This window comes from Salvia hispanica, chromosome 3, assembly GCF_023119035.1.
Source record: "Salvia hispanica cultivar TCC Black 2014 chromosome 3, UniMelb_Shisp_WGS_1.0, whole genome shotgun sequence".
Taxonomy (NCBI): Eukaryota; Viridiplantae; Streptophyta; class Magnoliopsida; order Lamiales; family Lamiaceae; genus Salvia; species Salvia hispanica.
In genome coordinates this window covers 17,621,408-17,648,305 of record NC_062967.1, presented here as the reverse complement: position 1 = coordinate 17,648,305, position 26,898 = coordinate 17,621,408, and the positions used below count along the sequence as shown (strand labels likewise).

Sequence of the window (26,898 nt, the reverse complement as noted above, 5' to 3'; positions counted from 1 at the left end):
TGTGTCTTTAGTTATCCCCAAGTTAATGCATTTGAAATCTAAATTGTTTAGAGATTAAAGAGAAGGAGGGGCTGAAATTTCAAATTAGTGAGAAAAACTTAAAACAATGGCAGAGAAAGAGTATCTAGGACGAAGACGAAGACGAAATGAAACAAGAAGAAAAGAATAACAAAACTTTGGAAGTCACGTGTCCTACTAGTGACTAGTAAAAAAAAATTATAGTCTTTACACGTATTACGATATTTTTTTACTTTTAAAGTGGTAGACGTGTTTCATTAAAATTTTTGGTAATTAATGTTGTTTTATTGAAGGTTATTGTTTATTTTATTAATTTTTTTTTTATGAATTTTATGTATTACTAATCTTTATTGTATATATTTTTATGGGTACATGGTAAGTTCATGGGCCTAATTCCGGGATATCATTGCCATTCCCATTGTAATCCACGTGAGGGAAGTTGTTAAAATCCATGCCCAAATTTGCCGGTTAAATGATTTCTTAATTCGGCTAAATTCTACCAAACACCATATACTCATGGAAAAAATATCCAAAATATATGAAAAGCTTCGTATATGTAAACCCATGAAAACATTACTGGACATATGTAAATTTCATTAATTTTCAAATTAACTCTTTGCTTGTTTACTAGTATCATATAAACCATATCAAACTAATTTTAAATAGGAACTTTAGACGTGTTGGAATATACAAGATATGTTAGAGGAATAATTTAGTTTGAAAGAAATATTTGAGAGAAAAATGAGTGGAATATTGGAAAATATTTTAGGAGATGTTGGTGATGTGAAAAACTAAGGAACACTTTATTCTCAAACTTTTTCAACTTATACAAAATGGTACGAGAAAAAATTCGGTGGTCCTAGTATACCACAGTGGAATTCCTATGTGGTGTGTCTCACCAATTATATTTTGACAAATAAGTAAATAAATGGGCCTCACCTCTAGCAAGAAACACACATAGGCACACACAGAGATGGAAATTTTGCATATGCACAACACTGCTGCTATTGTGGAGAATAAATTATATACGCCAGAATCATCACTTGTTTACAGGGATTGCTATATTATACTTATTTTTTTATTGCTAGTACTTCACATAATATTTAATAAATTGTTTTTGCATTTTTGCTAGCACTGAACACAATATATGAATGATTATATAGTAATATGAATCTTAATTTATTTTTCAATAATACATTAATTTGATAGTATTTATATTCTATTTAAAAATATAAAGTTAGTTAATATTTATAACATGATAAAAAAATGATTTCATTATCTTAAATCTTTGTCAATATATCATGAAAAAACTCTAGTAACAAAATAGAGTAGATAATTGTCACAATAAATATGAATTAAAATAAAAATAAAAAAATAAATTATTTTACAATACTCAAACTGACCACTGACAATAAAGTTTAATCATACAAAAAATACTACTCAATAATTAGTACATAAAATGTTTTATTTAAAAGATACAAATAATAGTTTAAACTTAAAAGCGTTTCGAAACTCTATTTTAAAATCGTGGTTATATAAATTATACATATGAGACGCAAAATTCTCATATCAAATCCAATTTGAGCAGACATAATAGAATAGTAATTAATGCACATAAATGTGTGTATGGCTGTATATATGCATTATATATGGACATGCAAAATTTTCATCACTACAATGTGCTTATGTGTACTTCTTGCTGGAGGTGGGGCCCATTTATTTACCTATTTGTCAAAATATAATTAGTGAGACATACCACATAGGAATTCCACTATGGTATGCTAGGACCACTGAATTTTTTCTTAAATGGTACATCTCTCATATTTATAGGCATTCACTCCCTTGAATAGAATTATCTACTTCATTCTTTTATATTCTAAATTCTAGATTTTTTAAGACAATATCTATATCTAGAGAATTCTATCTCTAGTTAATTCTACTCAAATATCTAGATAATTTCACTTGCCTAATTTTAGATAATTTTACATAATTATCTAAATATTTTCATTACAAAATCAAGTTTATTTTAATAATATTCCAACAAGACGTGTAAAGCTATTGGGAAATTAGGCTATTATACTACCTCCGTTTTTTAAAAATAAAAAGTATTTTCATTTTGAAATATCTCTTAAACATAATCTATTTTCATTTTGGCCTTTTGGGTTGTCTCTTAAAAATAGAAAAGTGGGCCCTATAATTCACTAACTCTATTTCTACTATTTTTTTTCTTCCCCTCTCTTATTTTACTCATTTTTCTTCTCATCTCTCTTACTTTATTAATTCTTTTCTCTTACTTTTATCAATTATGCATTAAGAAACGTGTTGTTTTAAAATATTCTATTTTTCAAAGACGAGATAGGATTAATTTTTTCTGATGTTGAATTTTTGAAGATATTAACAAGGCCAGATTGCCTCGTAAATTTTTTGCTATTAAATCAATCATTAAAAAATCAAAGTTTCCCATGCAAGCCCAAACCTCTTAAAACACCTTCTAAATATTGTACAGAGATTATCAAAGGAACCATTTCAAGATCTCCCGGCCGAGTCCTCCACCACCTCCGCCTCCGTCGCCGTGGGGCTGATTGCCCAATCATACAAGTCAAACGGATCCAAATCACTATGACTATTGCCATCATCACGTGATGTAAACCCTTGTCCGAATAAACTCAATGGATCATCTCCAATTTCCCCCAAATCGGCAAAAAAACTATCTTGATCCGGCTTGTATGTTTCGTCGAATTCAGCTTCAACCCGATTATCCACCTCTTCTTTGACGGCTCCATGGTTGTCAATGGAGGTTTCCTTGTGGTCGTGATTTTTGGGGTTTGTATCCTTTTCTGAGTCCTTGGTGGTCTTGGGTGGTTGAGATCGGGTGGAGCCGGCGAGAGCGTTGCGCTGTGTCGGCCACGGATGGTTGTGCTCCGAGGTGTAGGTGATCATGAGCATATTCGGGTCGGTTCGGCTCCGCTCCACTTGTTTCCTCGCCGAACACCCCTTTGAGCTACTACATCTGTAATAGCCCCTGCAGATGTAGTAGTTTTGTTACAACTTAATTAGAATCTTGGATTTAGACACAATATTAACACATTATCTGAACTTATTTGAAATATCAATATATGGAGGTTATAATGAAATCTTTATATGATTTCATTCTATAAACACAATGCAAAAGAATTAGACTGCGAATAAGGTAAACTACACACATTCTCCCACATGACTAGATAAAAAAAATTAATTTAGAGATTTTGCAAGTCTTTGGATAGTTATCCTTCATTATCTTCTATTTTGATAGGAGTATAACTTATACTCCCTCTAGATGATCCCTTTCTCGAGCAACACAAACTTTTAGATATTGTTATTTTGTGTTAAGTGGAGAGATAACAATGCATAGATCAAAAAGACATGTCTTTTTTATTATGAATGAATCATCTTTATTATGACTGATCAAAGAGACATTCCCTTCATTTTTTAAAATAGAAAGTTTGGACGAGTTTTAATGCAAAATTGGTAAAGTAAAAAGAAGTTAGGAAAAATGGATAAAGTAAGACAAAGGAAGAGAGGAGTTAGTGTTAGTTGATTGTAAAGTCCACTTCTTAAAATGGCAATTTTCAATTTCTGGAAAAAACCAAAAAGGAAAGAATTTCTATTTATAGTAAACGGAGGGAGTATGATGATACCTAGGATAAGGCGAACCCTTGATTGGCTTCTGTCCGTACTTGCGCCATGCCCAAAGATCCGATGGAACAACTTCTCCGGTAGCTCTGCTGTTTGCTGGTGCTGCTGCTGGAATACAAACTACTTTCTTCGCCTGACTTTTCCTACATTTAAATCTTGCGTCAAAATCAGTTTTTCATAAACTCAACTCAATTCATTTCAATTGCAGTTTCTGCACTGCCTTTTGTAATGAGAGAAGAAATAAAAATAGACCAAAATCGCGGAGAATATGATTTTAAGAAATTGTCATATCTGAAAATAATAGTAGCATGAAAGCAAAGTCTGATTAATTTTGAAGGATTTTGATAAATTAATAATCTCAATTAGTAGTAAAAAAAATGAACACTATAGTCAACCAAAACCAAAACCCTATTTCGGGGTCATTGCCTCATTAATTAGGGCATGTGATATCCCTTCAACTTCCACAGTTAATTAATGCAAGATGCAATATTTAAAATCCTACTACTAACAATAATTCAAAAAAATAAAAAAAAGGAACTCCCACCTTCTTTTGATGGGCGCATTTCGCGGAGACGAGATCTGCAAAATAGGGGGATTCTTCACCTCCCTTTGCGGCGGCGGCGGCGCTTGAGATTCACGTGGCTTCGTATTCGGAGAGATTTCGAGCATCCGGGAGAAAATGTTTGAGGGTTTCTTCATGTGATCGGGATTGGAATTGTAGAAGAGGTGAGAAGTAGTTGGAGGGGTTTGGATGAGAGGAATATCGGAGATGTAAGTGAATGGATCGCCAAAATATTCCGGAGGGTAGTTGATTGAAGTTCTTGAAAATCGCCAGTCCGCAGCAGGCTGTTGTGATGGTGTTGCGGTGGCGGTTGTGGTGGCGCCGACTACATCGGCTAAGTCGCCTTGATTGTTCTCCATCATCTTAGCTAAACAAGTGGCAACGAAATTTGGTAGATTTTCATTTGAATTAGTGACGGTGCATGCACTCCTCGATCTTAAGGTTTCTCGAGTTTGATTGACGATAACTGAGATTGTTTCTTTGAGAGAGAGAGAGAGGTGGGGATGTTGGGGAAGAAGAATGAGACGCTGACTTCGGATATGAAAGAGCTCTTTCTCATTTTATTTGTCTTTTTTACCATTTTATTAAATTAATAAGTACACTATCACAGTCCATGAAAAATAGAATTAGTAAACCACATGAGTTTTAATACTTCTGTTGTCTCAAGATGGTTGAGTCGTACTCAATGTAGTTGGATTATTTGTTTTTGAAAAAAAAGTGAAAACTTTATCATTTTACATATTTTACTCTATTTTAGTTAACTTTTAACACATGATCAATTTCTTAAATTTCATGACCAAAAAAAATATATAAATTATCTTGAGACAGAGGAAGTATAAAATTAAAAAATCATATGGATATAAAGAAAATATGACGGAAATATTATACTAGTAAGTGAAAAACTACACCGTTATAGGCAATATCATGTCTGAATGTATTAACGGACAAAGTAAAAAATTGCTTTGTTGATTTGATCACACATTTTCGTGCATGGTTTTGCCAGGGGGATCAAACCCAAGCTAGCAATCAAAGTTTTTTATTTTTCATTTCTATAAATATATATCACTCCATATTTTATGCAATTTGTTGGACAAAAACTTTAATTTACCAAATCAAATAACAAAAAGGTTGGCTAAGTGAAATTTCAAATTCAAAATTCAGAAAATCTACTTTAATTTCCACTTTGAAAATTTTACGCTGTTAATTATGTCTATGGTGTGGGTGTAAATGTAATTAGGCTAATGTAAGTATCTATTGTCCAATCCTACACTGTATATTCAAGCGAGAGTTGATATTCAAGCGAGAAAATTATCATTTTTTATAGAGAATGTTGTGTGAGTCAGAATTAATTCAAATATCACTATAATTATGTACGTACAATACGTAGTTGTGTTGAGAACATAATTGTTGATTGAACCTTATAAATCTTTTGTCTTTCGACAATTTCGCTTGTATTCTCTAATTTTAGTTACAACACCTAGACTGAAGATATTTTTAAATTTTAGATAGTTTCTATAAAAATATAAATTATCATTCTTAATTAATTAGAAAAAAATCCTTAAACATTCTTCTTTTTGTATGGACACCTATGATTTAGTAATTCATTCATCTTAGTAAGTAGGTTAGCTACTTACTCCCTATAAAGGTAGAACCTAGACACTTGAGATCCACATTAATTGAAGTATAATTTTAATATTACTTCCTTGCCGCACTTTTCTATAAATCTAAGAATAAAGGCCAAATGTGGTCCCTAATATATGGTCGTTTTATCAATTTGCTTTTTGATTATTTAGTCCCTCACAAATAAACTCGGACCCGAGTCGGTCCTCAGTTAACAATACCGTAAAAATAATAGACGGTGATTGCAATTTGACTATATTAAATTACTAATGGTAATTAATTATACCTAATTATAATTCTTTTCCTATTAGCAAAATTGGAAAAAAGATTAGTATCAGTTGCAAAATGAAATGAATAATTTGTAATTTAATAGGAATTAAGAATTATAATTTGGTATAATTAATTACCATTAGTAATTTAATATAGTCAAATTGCAATCACCGTCTATTTTTTGACGGTTCTGTTAAGTGATGACCGATTCGGATCCGAATTCATTTGCGAGGGACCAAATAATCAAAATGATAATGTTAAGGACCAAATTGATAAAACGGTCGTATGTTAGGGATCACATTTGACCTTTACTCTAAATCTAAAGTCTACTTCTGCAAGTTAAAATATAAAGTACTAGGGCGGATATTTTAACAATTAGCGGCTAGATATTTAGAGCTGTACTCATGGAATATTCTTATTTTATTAATATTGTAAATTTCCTAATAAATACTCGTAAAAGGTTATTAATCAATTCATTGATGGATAAACAGTCTTTATTGATTTACAGATACGATTTTCACTTTCTCTGTCCCATAAAAATATCCATTTTTTTTCATTTTAATCCATCTCATATAAATATATACTTTCTAATTTTGAAACTCTTTTTTTATTCTCTGTCCCATAAAAATATCCATTTTTTTTCATTTTAATCCATCTCATATAAATATATACTTTCTAATTTTGAAACTCTTTTCTTTCGAATGAGATGTGATTCATTCTCTACTAATAATATTTATTTACTTTTTCTCTTTATATCTCTTTTACTTTACCAATTTTGTATTAAAATTCGTGTTAAACTCAAAGTGTATACTCTGTAGTGACGGAAAGAGTATGGGATATTCCACCTTCTATGTCGTAACATAAGACAAAAGAATCCACAAGAAAATAAACTGACACTGATCAGATTATGTTTCAAGTAAAAACTATCCCATAATTAGACACATATCGATCAACAAAAGAGTCATATCAGAAGCATATCATTCTATGTGATCTAGAAAATTAATAAATAAGTCCCAATTTGAATACTTTAATCAACCCCAAATAATTTAATAAGCCACATAACGACAATCACGCATCGATGATTAAGACAGATAATAGTAATGTATTAATTAATCAGTTAATTAAATAATTAATTAGGATAAGAGTCATGTTCATATATCCGCACGCGTGAGATACGGCTACCACCGCCTGATGTCAGCCGTCGAGCTATATACCGGCCACCTCACCCACTACGTGTGATCTCGACCGTTGATGCAGCCTACATGGACGGCCGTGATTGAAAGCTGCCAGCCCTTTTTATGTTTATTTTATTTTTATTTTTATTTTTATTCTTTTTGCTGTCTAGGATACTTTTCAATTGTAATTAATAAATGTGTCACACTGATAAACAAGTCAAAAGTGGGGGTCCATGATCTATGTGTGATTAAGCGTTTGCCAAATTGATTAAAAAATATTAGGTTTGGAATTCAACAATTAAGGGTTGGGAAAGATTTTTTGCCTTTCCTCTTTATTAAGATGGAGGGAGATACTGGATGCATCGTCTTCCACGTTAGGAGTCTCGGTTGAATTCTGCAAGAATATTTAAGAAATATAAAATAAAATTGATAGATTAAAATAGTAAAATATGAATCTCATTTTTATATATTATTAATTTTATAATAAATTAGTAAGGCTATTATTGGCGAATAACAATAAAAATGATATGAGACTATTATCGGCGAATAACTAGTTAAAATGAACTGAGACTATTATTGGCGAATAACCGTGAGTAGGACTCTAATCGCAACTGATGGGGTATATTTTATAAGTTCACATTTAAATTTATCTTATACTCATTTAAGAAAGGTTTTTGTCAAACTGTCTAATGAGTCATGCTTTTTGACAATTTTATATTACGTCAAAGTTTATATTTTTATTATGGTTAGTAAAATTTTTGTTAATGTTTAGTTATATAGGGTTTCAATATCTACGTCTCTCACGCAATCCACCACCAAGTCAAACGGCCGGAAATTGACAACTATTGTTGTGTTGGACTATTCCGTTGCAATTTATATGATTTGTTATTACACTTGATCTACTTAAGAGTCAAGAAAAAAACCAGGACGGTTAGAATATATTGTACAAGTCATCAAAACAAAAATATAGTCTAAAATAAAATTTCAATGTATTAATTCTTCATAGAATTCAGTGTTTAATCTATTGAGATCGTGTAACTTAAATATTAATATAGTAGTAGCATAAATTTGAGACCAGAAACTAGCAACATACTTATATAATTAAATATGAAAAAATAAAATTAATTTAATTTGAATGGTATACTTAAATAATTCGGCCATCTCAGTCCAAATGACTATCATCTCTTTTCTGCGAGATCTATTTTATTATCCTAAGGAAGAACATCGGATATTATCTTAATTTTATTTGTTAAAATTGTTACTAAATTGGCAATAATCGTCGAAACTACCAGATGAGAATCGTAGCTAAGTCTTAAACAAATTCCATTAAATGCAACATTCAATAAAGGATAAACATATCAGCGTAGAATAATCCTAGAATTCTGTGGTAGATTGTTTGGTCCAATTTCATGTGAGAAATGAAGACTTTACTTCCAATTGCAAAAGTTAAAATCCTATTTTTTTATCATAATTTTAGCAGCATCGATTCGAGATCTCGTGCTCACTTTGAGTGCAATTTGATTTAAAATTTTCTTTTCCACAAAACCAAAGTCATAAAAAATCTGTGTTTATATCTACTTAATTAAGGTGTTTCCCTTTCGGATTAATTCAAGGTTGTCACGTTGGGGAGCATCATTAAACGTTGTGAAATTGTAAAGACAGCCGGCATAAGTCCTTGATTTCAGTCTACCAACTTGTTTTTATTTTATTTAATTCTTATCATTGTCTTACTATAACATGGTAAGATGTCACATTATATACTGATGACAGTGGGGCATCTAGAAAATATTATTTGTATCACGTCGATGGGGTTACCACTTACCCCTAAACCATTTGTTGATCATTGGGAGTGTATCAATTCATTATTAACTAATTCCAAGTATCATGAAAGCAGAAAAATTGTCCAGTTTTCATCTGGTACTTCACAACAAATGTTACCCTCCATATTAGTCATAGCCACGATATACACAGGGTCACTCTATATGCTTGTTTATTTAAGCCAACGTCGCTTCCGATGCACCTTATGTTGTGACGCCAACGACGACATTGGTCACCTGTGGAAGAACAGAATTGATCATTTTACATGAAATAGTACCACAACAAGGAATGCGAAACGAAGGGTTGAAAGAAGAACTGACCAAGTTGCCACTTTCATCGAGGGTCATGGGGTTCTGCACCACTACCGTTTGATTATGAGAACCGGCTGTTGTTACCTGCAGCAAGAAAATGAATTCAGTTTCCAATCAATTTGTGCAAAAGAAGGTTTCGCTCTCATGCCAGTTTGTTGAACTTACTGTAGAGGTAGAGTGTGTTGGTGCAGAATTGGAATTCCCTGCAGGTATATTTACAGGAACGGGAACACTCGTGTCGCCCATCTGCAAAAAATGTGCAGTAGAGTGGAGTTGAAGCATAATAATATCCAATGAAATATGAAATGTTTCCCAGTGTTGAACCAATTTCATGTTTTCATATGATAAGCATATCTCTCCTACCGCTTAACAAACATATCGAAGACCAAATTTGTATCCATTTAACGAAATGAAGATCTCTATTAAATAAAGAGAGTAAAAGAGAGAATAAGCCTTATACTAACGTTAACAGCTGTGATGAAGTGACAAATAGCACATTTTACTGATGGTGCTCCAGCAGCATACATCAGCATTGTATGGCAATTTCCACAGTTGACATGAGCAACATTACTAGGAGGCGAGACAGCTGCACACCGTCAGTGAAAAATAATTAGGCAATGATCGAAGATCTATTAAAAGAACACCATAACTTGCACAACTGCCATAAAAAAGACAATACTAAGATCTAGCATTAGTATGTAAATATCATTGTCAAATCTATACCTGGCACAAGATTTACAGTGTGACAGCAGGAACACCTGACACTGGTTGCTCCACGAGCATGCATAAGCAAGGTGCGGCAACCTCCACATACCAATTGAGCCATCTCCACCCCTGCATAGAATACCGAAAAACACAGAAACGTGAAATTCGATCGATCACACACTTTCTTGTTATCACTGCCAAATATATTGATAATTCACTAACAACACCTTCTCTGTGTGGTTGATTTGCCAGTGCAAACAAGCCATCATTTATTTTCAAATACATCAAAAGACAAGATGCTAGAGAATATGCAGTAAGATCCAGCCACCAAGAAATAAACACAGCTAGAGGAGTACTAATAAAGTATAAATGCAAAACACAAATTGCTCTAATGCATGAAAGGAATCACTCAAAATACACGTGATGAGAAGGGAAGGAGAGAGAGAGGCTGCTACCGAAGTGGTAATGACGAACTGTGGGCATGATAAACTAAACTAACACAGCATGCACCAAAAACACAAACATGTGTACTATTCTTTCCTATCGACTTCAGTAGATTAATAATATCTTGGCAGGGGTATTCTTTATAATTACCAGGTGGTGGCACAATATTGACCGTGTTGCAAATTGCACAGCAAACATTTGTAGCTCCGCTCGGGTAAAGAAGGAAGGTTCTACACCCACTACAAACCACTTGGCTCTGCATATCTGCCCATCCAAAATCCAGAATCAAGAGCAAAAATTGAAAGCAACACAACCGAAAACTCATTAGCTTTTCGATATTATACTGAAATTTGAGAAACTACACAAAACTTCCGAGTTTAAAACCAACTATGCCAGTTTAAGTATCCATGCATTGAAAGCAACGAAACAGAGTCCTAACAAAAAAAACTCCTTTATTTTTCCGGATTTTACAGAAATTTGAAAATTACATGAATTTGAAAACTCCTTTAAAGCTCAATTGTCAAAGATAAAAGTGCATTCGTCTAATAATTCATTAATTATACATTAAAAGCAAAAAACAAAGTCCTAACCAAAAATGCCGCACATTAAACCTATCCAAATTCCCAAATTATCGCTGATTCACACAATTGAACAGAAATCAACAAAACTCAAAATTTGCAGTGCAAAACTGTAAACTCAAAGGGCTACTAAACGAATTGAACAGAGAAAAACAAGCAGTGATGGAGATTTTGTCAGACCTGCAGAACTGGCGGATTGCAGTGCGAGACACTCTGTAATTCCTAAAACACGAGCAGTTACTGCGATAAACAACCAATGCGAAAAAATATTGAAATTGAAAAGGGACAAGGTAGTTAGATCTGGCGCGATTGCAGTTGGATTAGATTGAATTTTGTTGTTTTCTTCTCCGTTGAAGATTATCAAGGTCAACAGAGAAGACTAAATATACACAAAATTAAACATATCATTTCAATTCAAATTCTTGGCCTTTATATAATTTGAATTATTTATGCATGTGTGGTTACGTTCTCTCTGTCTTAATACTCACAGAAGCTTATATAAAATTAATTTACTTAAATCGTAAAAATGAAGCTTTTTTTAGTTTGTGGTATTTTTCATTTTTTTACACTTTCTTTTTTATTTTACTTCTTTTACCATCAAATGTCTATTTATCTTTTTGACGTCAATGTTGCCGGGAGTAGTTGCGACATAACAGCAGTATAATTACCTGGGTGATGAGAGAGAAACAACTACCCACTCCATCCTCCATCCTCCATCCGCCATTAGAAATCTTACTTTTAAATAAGTGGGTTGAAAAAAGTTAATGGGATATAGATCTCACTTATATACATTAGTTTTAAATTAAATGTGAGTGGAATGAGTTAGTGGAATATGGGAGAGAGCCTATTACTATTTATGGTAAAAGTGAACCGAGACTTCTATTTGCAGACGGACTAAAATGGAAATACAAGACTCCTATTCGCGGATGAAGAGAGAATATGATAAGATAGTCAAAGAAATGTAGCAATTTTACTTTGCAGAGGTGAGCGACATATTTCAAAATGTTTAGAGTAAAGGACAAAAGTGATCCTAAACATATGACGATTTACGATTTTGGTCTAGAACATTATCTTTTGAATTATTCGTCCCTCGCAATTGAAAATGGGCTAGATTTAGTCCTTTTTGGACGGCGCCGTTTAAAAATAACGGTCAACGGGAGTTTAGGCTATTTTTTACTGGATTAGGTTTCTAATTACGTTTTATTAACACCTAAAATATAACCAAATTTTATATGGAAAAAAATTGTAAATCAAAATGGAGATACTTCTAACAAAAAGAGCACAAAATATACAACTAATTTTTTTTCTCTCACTTCTCTCATTCTGAATGGTCACTATCTCCCATATACTGAATCGCCACTCTCTCTCACCCCTGCACATCGAACAAAATCCAATCGAACCCTAGTTCTCCCCAGCGAACGAACGAACACAATTCTCCTCGACAAACCCTAGTACTCGTCGGCGAAACCCATCCGACCCTAATTCTCCCCGACAATCCTAAACCCTAGAAAAAACTAAGGATGTCAGTGTAGCCCGCAACCCGTGGGCTGGCCCGAATAGCCCACTGAATTTATAAGGTAAGGGCTGGAAATTTCTAGTCCGATAAAATTAAAACCCGATTAGCCCACACCCGATTAACCCGCAACCCGATAAAATTTCTATTATTCTATTTTTTTCCTCCTAATTTGACACTTCATTGATTATATTTATAACATAGATAACTAAAAAAATAACTTTCAATTTTATATTAAACTTTTATATGTGTATAGATATACAAATTATATTTTACATTTTTATTAATATAATAATTACTCCTTCCGTCCACGATTAAGAGTCTCAATTCTAAATGGCGCGGGTTTTAAGAAATGGTAAGAAAAGTGGGTGGAAGAAAGTTAGTGGAATAGGGGTCCCACATGTATATATTAGTTTTAAATGATATGTGAGTGGAATAATTTAGTGGAATATGAGGTCTCTTTACCATTTATGGAAATTATGAACCGGGACTCTTATTCGTGGACGAACAAAAATGGAAAAACAGGACTCTTATTCGTGGACGGAGGGAGTAATAAATAAATTTAAAACTTCAGATCACTAAAAAAATATTTAAATTTCTAAAACATGCATTTAAATTTCACGAAATATCTCAAATATTAGTATTTGATCATGCTTATGATTGAGTTTAAGCATATATCTCAAATTTGTCACAATTAAATATTTTATGAATATAACTAATTTCCATTATTATTTATTGGATTGATCGCATGTTAATCTTATCGATAGCAACTCAATTAACCCGTTGGGCTAGTCCGAAACGCGAACTTTTAGGATTAGGGTTGAACATTTACAACCCGCATGAAATCACAACCCGATTAGCCCGTACCCGATTGACCTACAACCCGAGTAGGGTTGGCCCGAAACTCGATGGAACGAGCCGATTGACATCCCTAGATGAAACCCAGCTCACAAACTGGTGAACAAACGAACTTTAATTCACCATGAGTTGGTTCGTGTATGACAATTATTACTGTTGCCTCGACACAACACTCCAGCTCTCCCAACTGAATATCGCTAAGGTAAACTTTCTTATGTCATTTTCATCTCTTTGTCAAACGCTTCATAGTTGACAAAGTTGGGTTTCTGCCGAGACTTATAGTTCTTGCAAGAACTAGGGTTCTTCAGAATGAATGAACCGGGGAAGAAGATGAATATAAAACGCGGTTATAAAATGAGGAAGAAAACAATGTAAAACGCGTTATAAAAAACAAGAAGTTCTTTTTATTTAATTTTTTTTCTCGAATAAAATCAGAATATTTTTCGAAAAAAATAAATATTCTAATCTAAACCCCTAAACTCCTAAACTGCCATTGACAGTCATTGTTAAACGACATCGTCCATAAAGGATTAAATCCGACTTGTTTACAATTGTGGGGTGTGAATAATTCATAATATAACGTTCTGGACTAAAATCGTAAAGTTGTCATATGTTTAAGACCACTTTTGGCATTTACTCAAAAATTTATTCATTTTGTTGATGAGTATACACCTCTGCAAGATAGACCTAGAATTACAAAAGATACGGATAATTATTTGTCATTAACAAATAAAGAATTGCAAAGGGCACTATAGTTATCTCTTTCTCCTCATCTTGTGCAGGAAACTTAACATCTTCTTAATAAGGTTTTCTAATAATTCTAAATCTTGGCTAACACCTCCCCTCAATTTGAGAGAGGGCAAGTGAACAAACTCCAAGTTTGTGACGAGCCTATTTAAGAATTGGAATCTTAGTGGTTTGGTTAATATATCGGTCACTTGATCAATTAAGGCACATGTTTAATATCAATCTATTTGGCAAACCCTTTATTTCGAACAAAATGGATATTCAATTCAATGTGTTTAGCTTGAGAATGTAGAACTGAATTAGAAGTCAAAATAATGGTACTAAGATTGTCAACCCAAATGATAGGAGGTGCTTCTAGCTTTATGTTTAATTCATGTAACAGAGACTGAATCCAAGCAATTTCAGAATTGACATGAGCCAAACTTCTATATTCTGTCTCAGTGCTTGATCTTGAAACTACCTTCAGCTTTATACCACACCATGAAAATAAGTTATCTTCAAACTTAACACAATAACATGATGTTAAATTTCTATCATCAACATAAGATGCCCAATCTAAACTAAGAAACCAGCCAATCTAAATTTAGAAGATTTAATGAGTAGAGTATAATCAACATAATCATTGAGATATCTTAAAATATTTTTAACAACTCTCCAATAAGTATGAAGAGAAAATGACATGTATTGACTTACTTTATTCACAAAGAAGCTTAGTTCGTCTTGTAGTTGTCACATATTATAGAGCTCCAACAACACTCTTATATAGCTATCATCTACAGAAGGTTATTCCTTTGTCTTACTAACTCCAAATTAGAAATCATATGAGTAGGGAAGGATTTGGCCTCTGTCATTTTCACTTTCTTGAGAAGTTTAGTTATATATCATGCTTGAGATAAGTGAAACCCTTAAACAGTATTTGACACTTCAATGCCAAGAAAATATTTTTACTTCCCCTAAATCCTTTAGAGAGAATTAACTCTTTAAATCCTAGATTGTGAACTGCTAATGAAAAGTCAATCATCAACCTAGAGTAAGATATATATAGTTTCACTTGGATTTGAGGAAACCAAGATCAAAGAGAGTGGAATTCATAATGAGGAACCAAGACCTAAGTGTGTACTTAAGGTCTTAAAGCTTTGTTAAGTTTACAAACCATGCGTGGAGCACCCTGCTCAAATACCAGGTGGTTGTTTCATATAAATCTCTTCTTCTGGATCACCATGAAGAAATTATTAACTAAAAGATGCTTGACAGACCATCCATGAGTGAAAGCAATAATGAGCATCGGTTTGATAGTATTTGGCTAGACAACCGGGTTGAAAGTTTCAAGGAAGTCAAATCCAACTTTTTGGGAAAAGTCTTGGGCAACCAAACAAGCTTTGTGCATTGCTATAGAGCCATCAACATTCTTCTTAATCCTAAAATTCCAAGTTGAACCAATAAGATTCTTTCAAGAAATGAGAAGGTTGAGAGTCCAAGTCCTATTTCGAAGGAGAGCAAGAAATTTTGCATCAACGCACATTTCCAAATAGAGATTTCAAGAGAAATCTTGGCAGATTAATGGATAATGAAATAACGTTCATCTTCTTTTTATGAAGAAGCATCATCAATGACAACCTCGAGCTTGATAATGCCATGTTTAGCTGTAGTGACCATAGGAGAATGATTGAGATGGTCAGCGACAAATGGAGTATGAGAAATGGGGATGGGGCATGCTGATGGAGAAGGAGTATGAGGAAGGGGAGGTATGGTGATTGAGAGAGTGTTCGAAATAGAATCAACATTTGTGATGGGAGTAAAGGGTGTTAGAAATAGCATCAAAATTTGTGATGGCAGCAGAGGGAGAGAAGTTGATAGGAAATGAACTATGATCATAAAGAGTGGAAAAAATTATCAGAGGGAAAATTAGTAAAGTGTAGAGTGGTATATAATGGTGGAGCAGAAAAATATGAGAGATGGATGGAATAGGAGAAGCAAGGTAGAGAGTGGAGAGATGGGTAATAAATTTGTATGAAAAATTGATTCATGGAAAAATATGAAAACCCTTGTAATGATGAGTTTTCTACTCTTAAGGGGAGGTTTATAACCCTAAGAGAAATCGTACGTCCAAAAGACTGTTAAATCATATCTGATGTCTAATTTGAATTTAGTGAATAACTTAATGTAGGGATATCAAATGCATTCAAAAAGCTTAAGAGCTAAATAATCTAGTTTGGTTTTGCAGAGCATTTCATATGGTGAGACACTATTAATGAGAAAAGTGGCGGTTACAAAAGAATCATCTCAGAAGCATGAAGGTAAACCAGATTGGGCTATGAGAATAAGATCTGACCCCACTATATGTCTATATTTCATCTCTAAAAGACCATTTTACTGTGGAATGTAGGGACAAGACTATCGATAACGTATCCACTCATTTTGAAAAAATATTTAAACTTATGTATTCACCTCCCCAGTAATTTTGAAGGGTTTTATGTTTGCAACCAAGTTGTTTTTCAGCCACAGACTTGAAGTGTTTGAAAACAGAGAGAGGTTCATTTTTTATTTTAAGGAGATAGGTCCAAGTAAGTCCAATTTAATGATCAATAAAATTTACATAGTTTCTAAAACTATTCATAGAAGTAATAGGAGTTGGTCCCAAAGACCAGCGTGCACAAGCTCCAAAGGAGCAGAATGAATTGTGACCTTTTGAAATAGAGCAGGAATGACAAATGAGATCAAACTTCATTGAATGATAAGTAATTTTACAATCTACTAGAATCTTTTTTACAATAGGGAGAGCATAATGCGCTAACATTTGGTACAAAGTTCTAGACTATCTGATTCAGTACAAGAGGAGTGAAAAACACTAGGAACGGTGTGAGAATGAGCATCATGGAGTTGAATCTTGATTGAAGAAAACGAGTAGTGTGAGTGACTGGAATAGTTGAAGTAGCTTTAGGCTTATGGAAGAGGAATTTGTAGAGATCATTTTCAAGGACGTCCCATAGAAGAATTTTCCTAATAATCTGATCTCTCATAAGGCAGTAAGAAAAATGAAATTCAAAATAAATTTGATTATCCTTTGCAAAATGGGAAACGCTTAGCAGATTCTTAGAAATATTAGAGACATGTAGAAGATTGCTAAGGGGAAAACATCTGGAATTAGGAGTTTAAGAAGTAGTAACCACAGTAGAACTATCAACATGAGCAATATCAATACCAAAATTATGACTGAGATGTAAGGAATACTTCAATGATATTTTGCCGCACTTTTCAAGTTAGAAAGATAATACATGATGCCTGAAGGGTCGTTCAAAACAATACCAACAACAAGTTTAGGTATGACCTAGGTTTTGACATAATTGACAAGTGAGTCTCCCTCGAGATCTAACTTTTTCACTAGATCTTCCACCTCTGCATCCTCTAAAATCATATCCATAGTTGGATCCTCTTCCCCATTCATCATTTTGCTTGAAGCGATTGTTGCCTTATGTGTATTGGCCAACAACTTGTGCAATGTTTAAAGAAGACGCAAAGCCAGCCATATTGATTTTGGGTGATTTTGCAGCTTCTATTCTAGTATCAATACTTAATTATAAAGAAGTTACCTCCTACATGATCCAAGCATCAGTTCTAAAAAATATGACAACCATGACTAGATCATATTTTGATCCAAGACCTCCAATCATATAAAGAATTTGATCATCCTCTGATATCCTACAACCAGCAGCAGCAGGCGCATCACAACAACACTTGACCTTTCCTAAATATTTTCTTTTAGATTGAGTCTCCTTCTTAGCCGATTGAAGCTAAAGTCATGCAGTATACTGCATGATTTTGGCCTGCAAAATTAGCTTCTAGAGCTGATCAGATCTCATGAATAGTTGTTAAACCAACCATGTGAGCAAGAACACTTTGAGTGAGTGAGGATTGAGCTATGAGGCTAGAAATTTGGTCATGTTTCCTCCATAGCAAAGAAGTCAGATTTACTTTCTTTTGTGTTGTTCCCTCAATAGAAATGAGCTTAGGAGGAGCAGTTTCTTTTCCAGAGATCTAGGACTCGAATGGTGGACATAAGATGTTGTTTCCATAGAAATAAGGACACTTTCCTTTATCGTTCATACCATAAAGTTATTCTATTTGCATTTATGGAGAGTTCCCTAAACTCATATACATCAATTTATTTACAACTTATACTACTAGGGCCCACATTAAACACTAATAATAATATGGGTCTCACTATCCACTAGCACTATTTTAACTACCCTTCTCTCATCCCTCTTACTTTACCAATTATGCATTAATTTCCATCCCGTCCCAAATATTCTTTTTTTTGGGACGGAGGGAGTAATTGATTTCTGTGAGATGTATAGCTATAGAATGTGTTCGAGTTAAAACCCAAGGTATGTGTATATAGTGTGTGTTGTGTGTAGTGTGTACGTGTATTGTTTATACAAAGTGTGTTAGTGTGTGTGCTCGCATTGCGTATGCTCTTATTGCATAGGCACCAATTTAAAATCGAATTAATATTCATCCAATGCAAATCCATAAAATTTTAATCGGTTTCCATTTTCTATACTAAAAAATGGGCCCATGCCCCAGCCTAACCCTCTGTATTGTGTAATGCTTGCTTACTAAGACTATTTTCAATGGTAGTGCAAATTTAAAATCCAGTAGAAAAATAGTTTCAAATAACTATTTCAGATTATGATTTATTGCATTCAAGTATAAATTAGTCTATATTTATCAAAATAGAAAAAGGAAAGAGAGAGAAATAAAATGCAAGAAGAAAAAACTTACCGAGAAAGAACGCAGACGGCGACAGAAGGATAAAGAAAGAACGCTGGCGGCGATAGAATGGCGAAGAAGGGAATAAATAATATAACCTAATTCATCTATATATATTAGGTTAGTTATTGATTAGTGGGCTGGCCCATATTATACGTTTTTTATTTAAAATAGAGACATTTCATTTTCTGCACTCGTTTTAGAAAAATAATAATAAATAGTTAAAGTGGAGAAAAAAATTTCTATATTATTCTTTCTCTTACTTTATTTTTTCTCCACTTTAACTATCTACTACTCCCTCCGTCCCAAGGAAGATGACCCCTTTCTTGGGCGCACAGGATTTTATGCAAATTTATTTTGTGTGTTGAGAGGAGAGAGTAAAGTAAGAGATAGGGAATAAAGTAGAGATAAAGGTGTTTCCATTTTAAGTAATAAGTCATCTTAGCTGGGACAAACTAAAAAGGAAAGTGGGTCATCTTCAATGGGAAGGAGGGAGTATTATTTTTCTAAAACGAGTGCCAAAAATGAAATATCTCTATTAACATGGAACGGAGGGGTAACTTACACAATTTTCTATTTAACATGTCACATTAACTAAATTATGGAGTATATAATTAGGGGGAGTGTTATATTGTTAACTCATAACTTAATTGCTAACTACAATTAAATAATAGCCATTAGATATTCAAATTAAGGGCTTAGATCATCAATCCCTAAATGCCAATACGATCAACGAAAAACGTCAATAAAGCCATAGGATTAATTCCAAAAAATATCAATAGGGGTATTAATGTCAATTAACTACATGTTTAGTTATAACTAACTTTTAAAAGAAATCCCAAAACTTTAAATTCATATAACATATATCAAATTAAAGATAATTTCATAAGGATTCCAACAATATCCTACATGCATATGTTCCTACGTCAAAATTTGGAAAAAAATTCAAAATTTTTAAATTTTTTCGTATAAGCAGAAATGTCAACATACTATATAAAATATGTCAATATAATACATGTAGAATGTCAATATAAGCAATGAGTTAACATTCTTAAAGCATTGTGTTGACATTCTCAAAGCATTGTGTTGATATTTTCGAAACACTATATTGACATTTTCATCTAAAACCCTAATTTGGAGTTTTTTTTTATTTTATTAATTAAACCAAAAATTACACGTGACAAATTGTAGACCACACGTTTTCTAAATTAATTGTATATTAATCCTAACTACAAGATTAAGAAAATGGATGGCCCTAATTAATGTCGAACCCTTCTTAAAGACCGAACTAGAGACCAAATTTGGACAACTCATTTTTCTTAATCTTATGGTTATGATTAATTTATAATTAATTTAATATTTTATTTAATAAAAATTTTTTTTTTTTAAATAATGTTTTTTTTAAATTTGAAAAAAAATTATTTTTTTTTATTTTTTTTATTTTTTAAAATTTTTTTTTATTCGATAAAAACTTGTTGGAGTAAATAATGAACTATATTCACTACATAATGAACTAATTGAATGCATGTTATGAAGTGATTTTTCGCATTCATTATATAATGAATTTACTTCAACTGTAAGATAATTATGTCATAACACATTATGAAGTAATAGCATGACTGAATGAAGTAATAAACTAACGGAATGAAATACTAAACTAATAGAATGAAGTAATATCATGACTGAATAAGTAATAAACTAACGGAATGAAGTAATAACATAACTAAATGAAGTAATAGACTAACAGAATGAAGTAATAACCCTAAACCCAACTGAAAGATAATTATGTCATAACACATTATGAAGTAATAAACTAATGGAATGAAGTGATAGCATGACTGAATGAAGTAATAAACTAACGAAATGAAGTAATAGCATGAATAAATGAAGTAATAAACTAACGGAATGAAGTAATAGCACGACTGAATGAAGTAATAAGTTCATAACATACATCATTTAGTTCATTATTTAGTGAATATAGTTCATTATTTACTTTGGCAAGTTTTTATTGCATAAAAAAAATTTTAAAAATTTAAAAAATTTAAAATAATAAAAATAAATAAAAAAATTAAAAAAATTAAAATAAAAAAGTTTTTATTAAATAAAATATTAAATTAATTGTATATTAATCCTAACCACAAGATTAAGAAAATGGATGGCCCTAATTTGGCCTCTAGTTCGGTCTTTAAGAGTGTATTTGTGGTTAATAGGACTGTAAAGAAGAAATAGCTAAACTATCAATAACAACTAAAATAGTACTACAAAATATTGAAATTCTAAAATATAGTATATGATTGAAAAGTGTTGAGTTGTCAACTCATCAATGCAGTGCATTAAAAAGTGTAAATACAATGACATTGAAATGTCAACATAAAATTAGCTGATATTTTAATACACTGTGTTGACATTGATTTTTAAAATGTCAACACAAAATTAGCTGATATTTTAATACACTGTGTTGACATTGATTTTTAAAATGTCAAGACAATATATTAAAATGTCAACACAAATTTGTGTTGATATTTTAATGTGATCGTATTGATAAGTTAATATATTGTATTGGTGAGTTAGCAAATTAGCAATTTAAGACAAGTTAGCAATTTAAGAAAAGTTAGTGTTGTAACGCACCATGTATTGACAAAGTACTTATTAAACTAACACTAATATTATATAATTTCATTTAATTTAAACTATTGATAAAGTGTTGTGGAGTTAGTGTGTAATTGATAAGTAAAAGTGAGTGTGGAATATAATTTTGTACTGAAATTTAGCGTAAATGTTGAAAGTGAAATTACTATTTTATTTATGTGATATTTACACCAACATGGATATGAGTTCATTGTAATTATTAAAAATGTTGAAAGACCATCTTAAATATTACTCCAATATCTAAAATAGAGTGAAAAAATAGTTCTAATTAGTACTCCCTTCGTCCGCGAATAAGAGTCTCGTTTTTCTATTTTAGGTCATCCGCGAATAAGAGTCTCGTTTTTTCATTTTAGGTCGTCCGCGAATAGGAGTCCCGGTTCATTAATACTATAAATGGTAAAGAGACCCCATATTCCACTAACTCATTTACTCACATATAATTTAAATACTAATTTATACAAGTGGGTCACATATATCACTAACTTTCTTTCATTCACTTTTCTGAACATTTCTTAAAACTCGTGCCGAAATGAAATGAGACTCCTATTCGCGAACATAGGGAGTACCTTAAAACTCATCCCATATTTGTTTGCTTTACTAGATTACTAAAATCACTCTTTGAGATAAAAAGTGGTCCGATAGAGTTTAAAGTTTTAATTTGATATAAATGCTTGGAGCAAAATCACTATTTAATTTTATACTTATACTAAAATAAATTTGAAATTTAGTATAAATAACGTGAGGTGCTTCTGTAGGACTGACGTGTAGCATAGCCTAAAAGTGACATTTAAAACTATAAAGAAATTAGATAACACCAACACAACTTTATCTTCGCAACTCCGTGTGTGCGTGAAAATTAGAAATAGGCAAGTATTTTCATCTCTAAATTTAAAAGAAAATGGGGCAAATTAAACATGATCTCAACTCTCCTCAATTCTCAAAAAGCACTAGTACAAGGAAAGGCACCTAAGTATAAAGAGTAAAAATTCTTTAATCCAGCTCAAGTTTTTGATATAATAGTGATTTATTTATACATATATTTTTTGGTAGAACTATATAACCTATGAATGATTATACATCACTCATATTCGTCGAAGAGATGCCAGCCTTTTCTCAAGGTCCTCGACATCAGTAGACTCAGAAGCACTGCGAGTTCAAAGAAGACAAGATCATCAACATAATATCTAGAAAGAGCAAAATGGTGGTCCAGAAAAGCAGTCTAGATATAATGCATATCTCAAAAAAAATAGTGGGACGTACCTAGGGGCAGCGTTCTCGACTTTCTTTGATGCAATCCGCCCCTTTGGAGCTGAAGATAGCTGTTTAGAAAGAATTAAATCAGTCAGAGACATTACTTTTGTCATGTATAGCAAATATAAGAAGATGGGGTTAGATTAGATTCGCCTAAAGAATCAAAGAAGCCAACCTGTGAAGCAATGTCAACACCGATCTCATCAAGGACCTATATGAAGGAAAATAGGTTCGGGCGTGATGTAAGAAAGTTGGGCCATTCAGAAAAAAAATGGAGGATTAGGTGGTTGAAAAGCAGTGATAACGCTACCTGGTTAGTAAGTTCTTCGGTTTCTTCTTCAGCCTCGTCTTTGTCTAGTGTCTCGTCAATTGCATCAGACATCATTTCAATCTGAATATGGAAGAATATTAGCCTTCATGTGGTTTATTACTCAGTAATCATTCTAGCTAAAAAGTTGAAGAGAAAACATACCGTCATGTCCAGCTGCGCTGCCTGTTGCTGGAATTCTCTGATCATTTTAGTTTGTTTTACAGGTTGCATTTGCTGAAATTAAAAGCAAACAAATTCAATGACCGATTGCATACAGGAAAAACTCGTCTTTAGTTTGCTAGACAAACTAAATACTATGCATTAAGCTGTAGTCACTCGTGATAAGGAATTGGATTAACCAAAAATGACATATATTGACAAGTACAGGAAAAACAAAATTAAACCTCAACAAAAATGAACAAATATACCCAACTAAAATACTCACGAGTACCAACATGAAGCATAGGAATTGAAATGAACTTCAAGACAGAAAATCGGGTTCCCTATCAACCACGTCATTTCAAACACCTACCTTGTTCATAGCAGACATAGCTTTGGTTGCTCCTTTCATGCCAGTAGAAATTGAAGTAGTAGCATACAAGGCCTATAAGTAAAAAACAAAGTCAGATAACTTACCAAGTATGTTAAGAACGGATGAGTTCCAGGTGTATTATGTTATTCTATTCCTAATCAATCACCTGTGTATGAGTTGCCACACCTCTAATCTGAGCACGGCTCCCCTGCAAGTTTGTGATTTGCTGCCGAAGGCGGACTAATTGACGAGCTAAGATTTTAGTTGCAGCCTAGTTAGACATGACAGTCACATGCAAAAAACTTGTGGTAAGTTTCAAGTAAATTTATAAATCGATGACAAGTGAAACAGAAAGATCGATAAAGCAGCTAACTCAAAAGACATAAAAACGAAAACATCATCACTAACGAAAACATCATAGATAAAGCAACAAGAAAAATCATCATATCCAGAATGATGCTCCAATATAAACTCCGACTGCATGATGGTATTAATATCATTGCGTATTTTAGTTTTAAGTCGAGATCTTTCTAATTTTTTGCACATCTGTTGATGTAAAGAACACTACTACTATCATAGTATCATGAACAAAAGATATCGAGAGTAATGTCTAGAGCTATATCAGGGTGGTATAGTAGTTTAAAAGCCTTCACAGAAGTCACGATTGTTGCACCAAAAACTGAAAGAAACCCAAAACAGGAAACATCAAAACTTGCCTCATTTCCTGTTTTAGCAGTTTTCTTGATCTCTGCCACTAATCTCCTCTCCTAAAAATTGCAGATAGCAATCAGATTTTCATTAGACCACAATAACAAAGTAATGTTGATAGAAAGTCTTTACAATACCTCCATTTGTAAAGAAGCAATTTCACGTTCAATGCCTGTGTCAGGAGAAAATCAAAGAGGGAAGAAGATAACGTAGGTAATTACAGCAGGCGCACATTGTAAAAGTAAATTAACAGAAATCAATCGATGGAAGAAGATAATGTAGGTATAATACGGTAGGCGTACATTGTACAAGTCAATTTTCAAACACATGCCCGAACTTCTAAACCAAAGACTCATAGGTCTATAGACACAAGCATGACGATGAAGGATTTCATATCATTTGGCACACTTTTATTTCAAAAGCTATAGTTTTGAACACGGCAACACACAATCTTATGCCGATACTTCTAGTGTTTCGTTTGATAAGAGAAGTTCCCTATGATAAGCTAGTTCCACTGTCAAGACAGCCACGAAAATTTTGGCTTGGAACAGAAAACCACCATATAAGACATTAAGGTCCTTCTTGGTACGATGGAATGGATTGTGATTCCTACTTCCGTCCTATTCATTTGCTTGGCAATGGAATGAAAATGCGAAAAAAAAAAAAAAATCATTTCATTTCATTCCACATCCATTCCATTCCATCATATCAAGAACGGCCCAAGGATTCCAAATAATAGCCGTTCCAGCGTTTCACGAGACATCTCTTTATAATGCTTGATAAAACTAGTACATGATGTGACCATAATTTTAATCAGGACAGCAGCATTTTATGAATTATAATCCAATAACTATAAACATTGACAATCAAAACAGTAAGAATACATTACCTCTTGTGGCAACCGCCATTTCTCTCTTACTTGTTCGAAGCGCATCTGCACACCAAAATGCAATCGATTAAATTCACAAACCCAACAGCTTCAATTACAGCAAATGAGCTAAAAATAGGGCTAGATCAAACAGAATACATATAAAGGCAAAAACTTTAAGCAGGTAAGAAAGAAAGCGAGCAATATTCAGCGTTGCGTTGATTAAAGAGTAATGAGAGGAAAAGGTTACCTTTAGGCGAAGTTTTCTTCTTGAAGATGTTGAGATTCATATTTTGGGCGACAAAAGCGGCAGAGATCTTCTTTACTGTAGCCAAGCAAATAAAACCCTAGGATTTGGGACGAGCTGAGAATGGGGAAGATCTAAAAGCAGCAAACAGTGTTTGAGAAATTTAGATTTTGCTTCAATTCTCACTCTCAGTGAGGAAAAAGTGTTGCCTCGACGAGCGTGTATGTGTATTGCGTATCCAACGGCTACGATGAGCTTAGTAGCCGTTGTAATTTATTGACGAAAGTACCCTTGTGATGCAATTAAGCCATATCATAAATGCCCTTTATAATCACACCTTTCCTTTTCTTTGTTCTTATTTTAATAATCATATTTTTTACTCTCTCCGTCATTTTGGTATGTTCCATAGTAATAGAGTCATTTTCCTTTTTAGTAAAAGTCAACATATTTTTCCACATATATTACTCTCTCTTACCTTTTTTTCTTTTTATCTCTCTACCTTTTTCATTTTCCATTTTATTCTTCATTTACTTAACTCACCTAACACAATTTTTTTTAATCTTCGTGTCGAAAATAAATGTCTCCATTACTATGGAACGGAGGAAGTATCTATTTTCTATAGCATTAGTGAATCCAAACTTTGGCACCAACAATCATTCGGCTCGAATATGAATCAAACATGGGAATTCAATTTATTCATATCAGAGTATCAAGTCATAACACTTCGATAATTGAAAGAAACACTATTCAACGATATCCAAAAGATAAAAGAAACAACATTCAGCGGAAGTATTCGAGAGAAGAATAGTACTCCTCCCTCCAACAAGAATATGCACTCTTTCCTTTTTAGTCCATTCTACAAGAATATGCACTTTCTAATTTGGAAAGTGTTTTATTTCTAATAAGGTGAGACTCATTCTTCACTAACAATACTTTAATTAATTTTTCTCTCTACCTCTCTCTCACTTTACCAATTTTATATTAAAACTTGTGCTGAATCCAAAGTGCATATTCTTTGGAGACAAATGGAGTATTATGTATAAAGACATAATATATTCAAAATATTTTATTTTCTATCTTCTTCACTTTTATGCTCAACATCCACCGCGTTCATCACAGCTCAACCTACACATAGGGAAAACACATGCATGGCTGAGTACATCATACTTGATGTACTCAGTGAACTCATGGTAGAAATATTTTTATCAATAAAGTTTTGCAAGACACCGTTGAGTGAATATCAGGTTTTACTTTTAAAATAAAATGACA

The 26,898-nt window shown here is 32.8% G+C and overlaps 3 protein-coding genes across 3 annotated transcripts; all 3 read right to left on the bottom strand.

Annotated features, from left to right (window-relative positions):
* Positions 1 to 2,410: 2,410 nt before the first annotated feature.
* Positions 2,411 to 4,769, bottom strand: LOC125215951 (probable WRKY transcription factor 14). The gene is made up of 3 exons (XM_048117539.1): positions 4,238 to 4,769; positions 3,696 to 3,836; positions 2,411 to 3,040 (listed from the first exon to the last, which is right to left on the bottom strand). Exons 1-3 carry the CDS (start codon positions 4,615 to 4,617, stop codon positions 2,545 to 2,547), a joined length of 1,017 nt encoding a protein of 338 aa, XP_047973496.1. The 5' UTR covers positions 4,618 to 4,769; the 3' UTR covers positions 2,411 to 2,544.
* Positions 4,770 to 9,097: 4,328 nt separating this feature from the next.
* LOC125210492 (protein LSD1-like) lies at positions 9,098 to 19,115 on the bottom strand. Its single transcript, XM_048110042.1, has 8 exons — positions 19,077 to 19,115; positions 11,357 to 11,398; positions 10,749 to 10,862; positions 10,173 to 10,283; positions 9,914 to 10,035; positions 9,615 to 9,695; positions 9,459 to 9,533; positions 9,098 to 9,374 (listed from the first exon to the last, which is right to left on the bottom strand). The coding sequence occupies exons 3-8, from the start codon at positions 10,858 to 10,860 to the stop codon at positions 9,342 to 9,344; spliced, it is 534 nt and encodes a 177-aa protein (XP_047965999.1). The 5' UTR covers positions 10,861 to 10,862; positions 11,357 to 11,398; positions 19,077 to 19,115; the 3' UTR covers positions 9,098 to 9,341.
* Positions 19,116 to 22,616: 3,501 nt separating this feature from the next.
* LOC125210491 (vacuolar protein sorting-associated protein 2 homolog 2) lies at positions 22,617 to 25,834 on the bottom strand. Its single transcript, XM_048110041.1, has 11 exons — positions 25,633 to 25,834; positions 25,404 to 25,448; positions 24,652 to 24,686; positions 24,523 to 24,573; positions 23,973 to 24,077; positions 23,807 to 23,878; positions 23,437 to 23,508; positions 23,275 to 23,355; positions 23,140 to 23,175; positions 22,974 to 23,032; positions 22,617 to 22,859 (listed from the first exon to the last, which is right to left on the bottom strand). The coding sequence occupies exons 1-11, from the start codon at positions 25,670 to 25,672 to the stop codon at positions 22,796 to 22,798; spliced, it is 660 nt and encodes a 219-aa protein (XP_047965998.1). The 5' UTR covers positions 25,673 to 25,834; the 3' UTR covers positions 22,617 to 22,795.
* Positions 25,835 to 26,898: the final 1,064 nt, after the last annotated feature.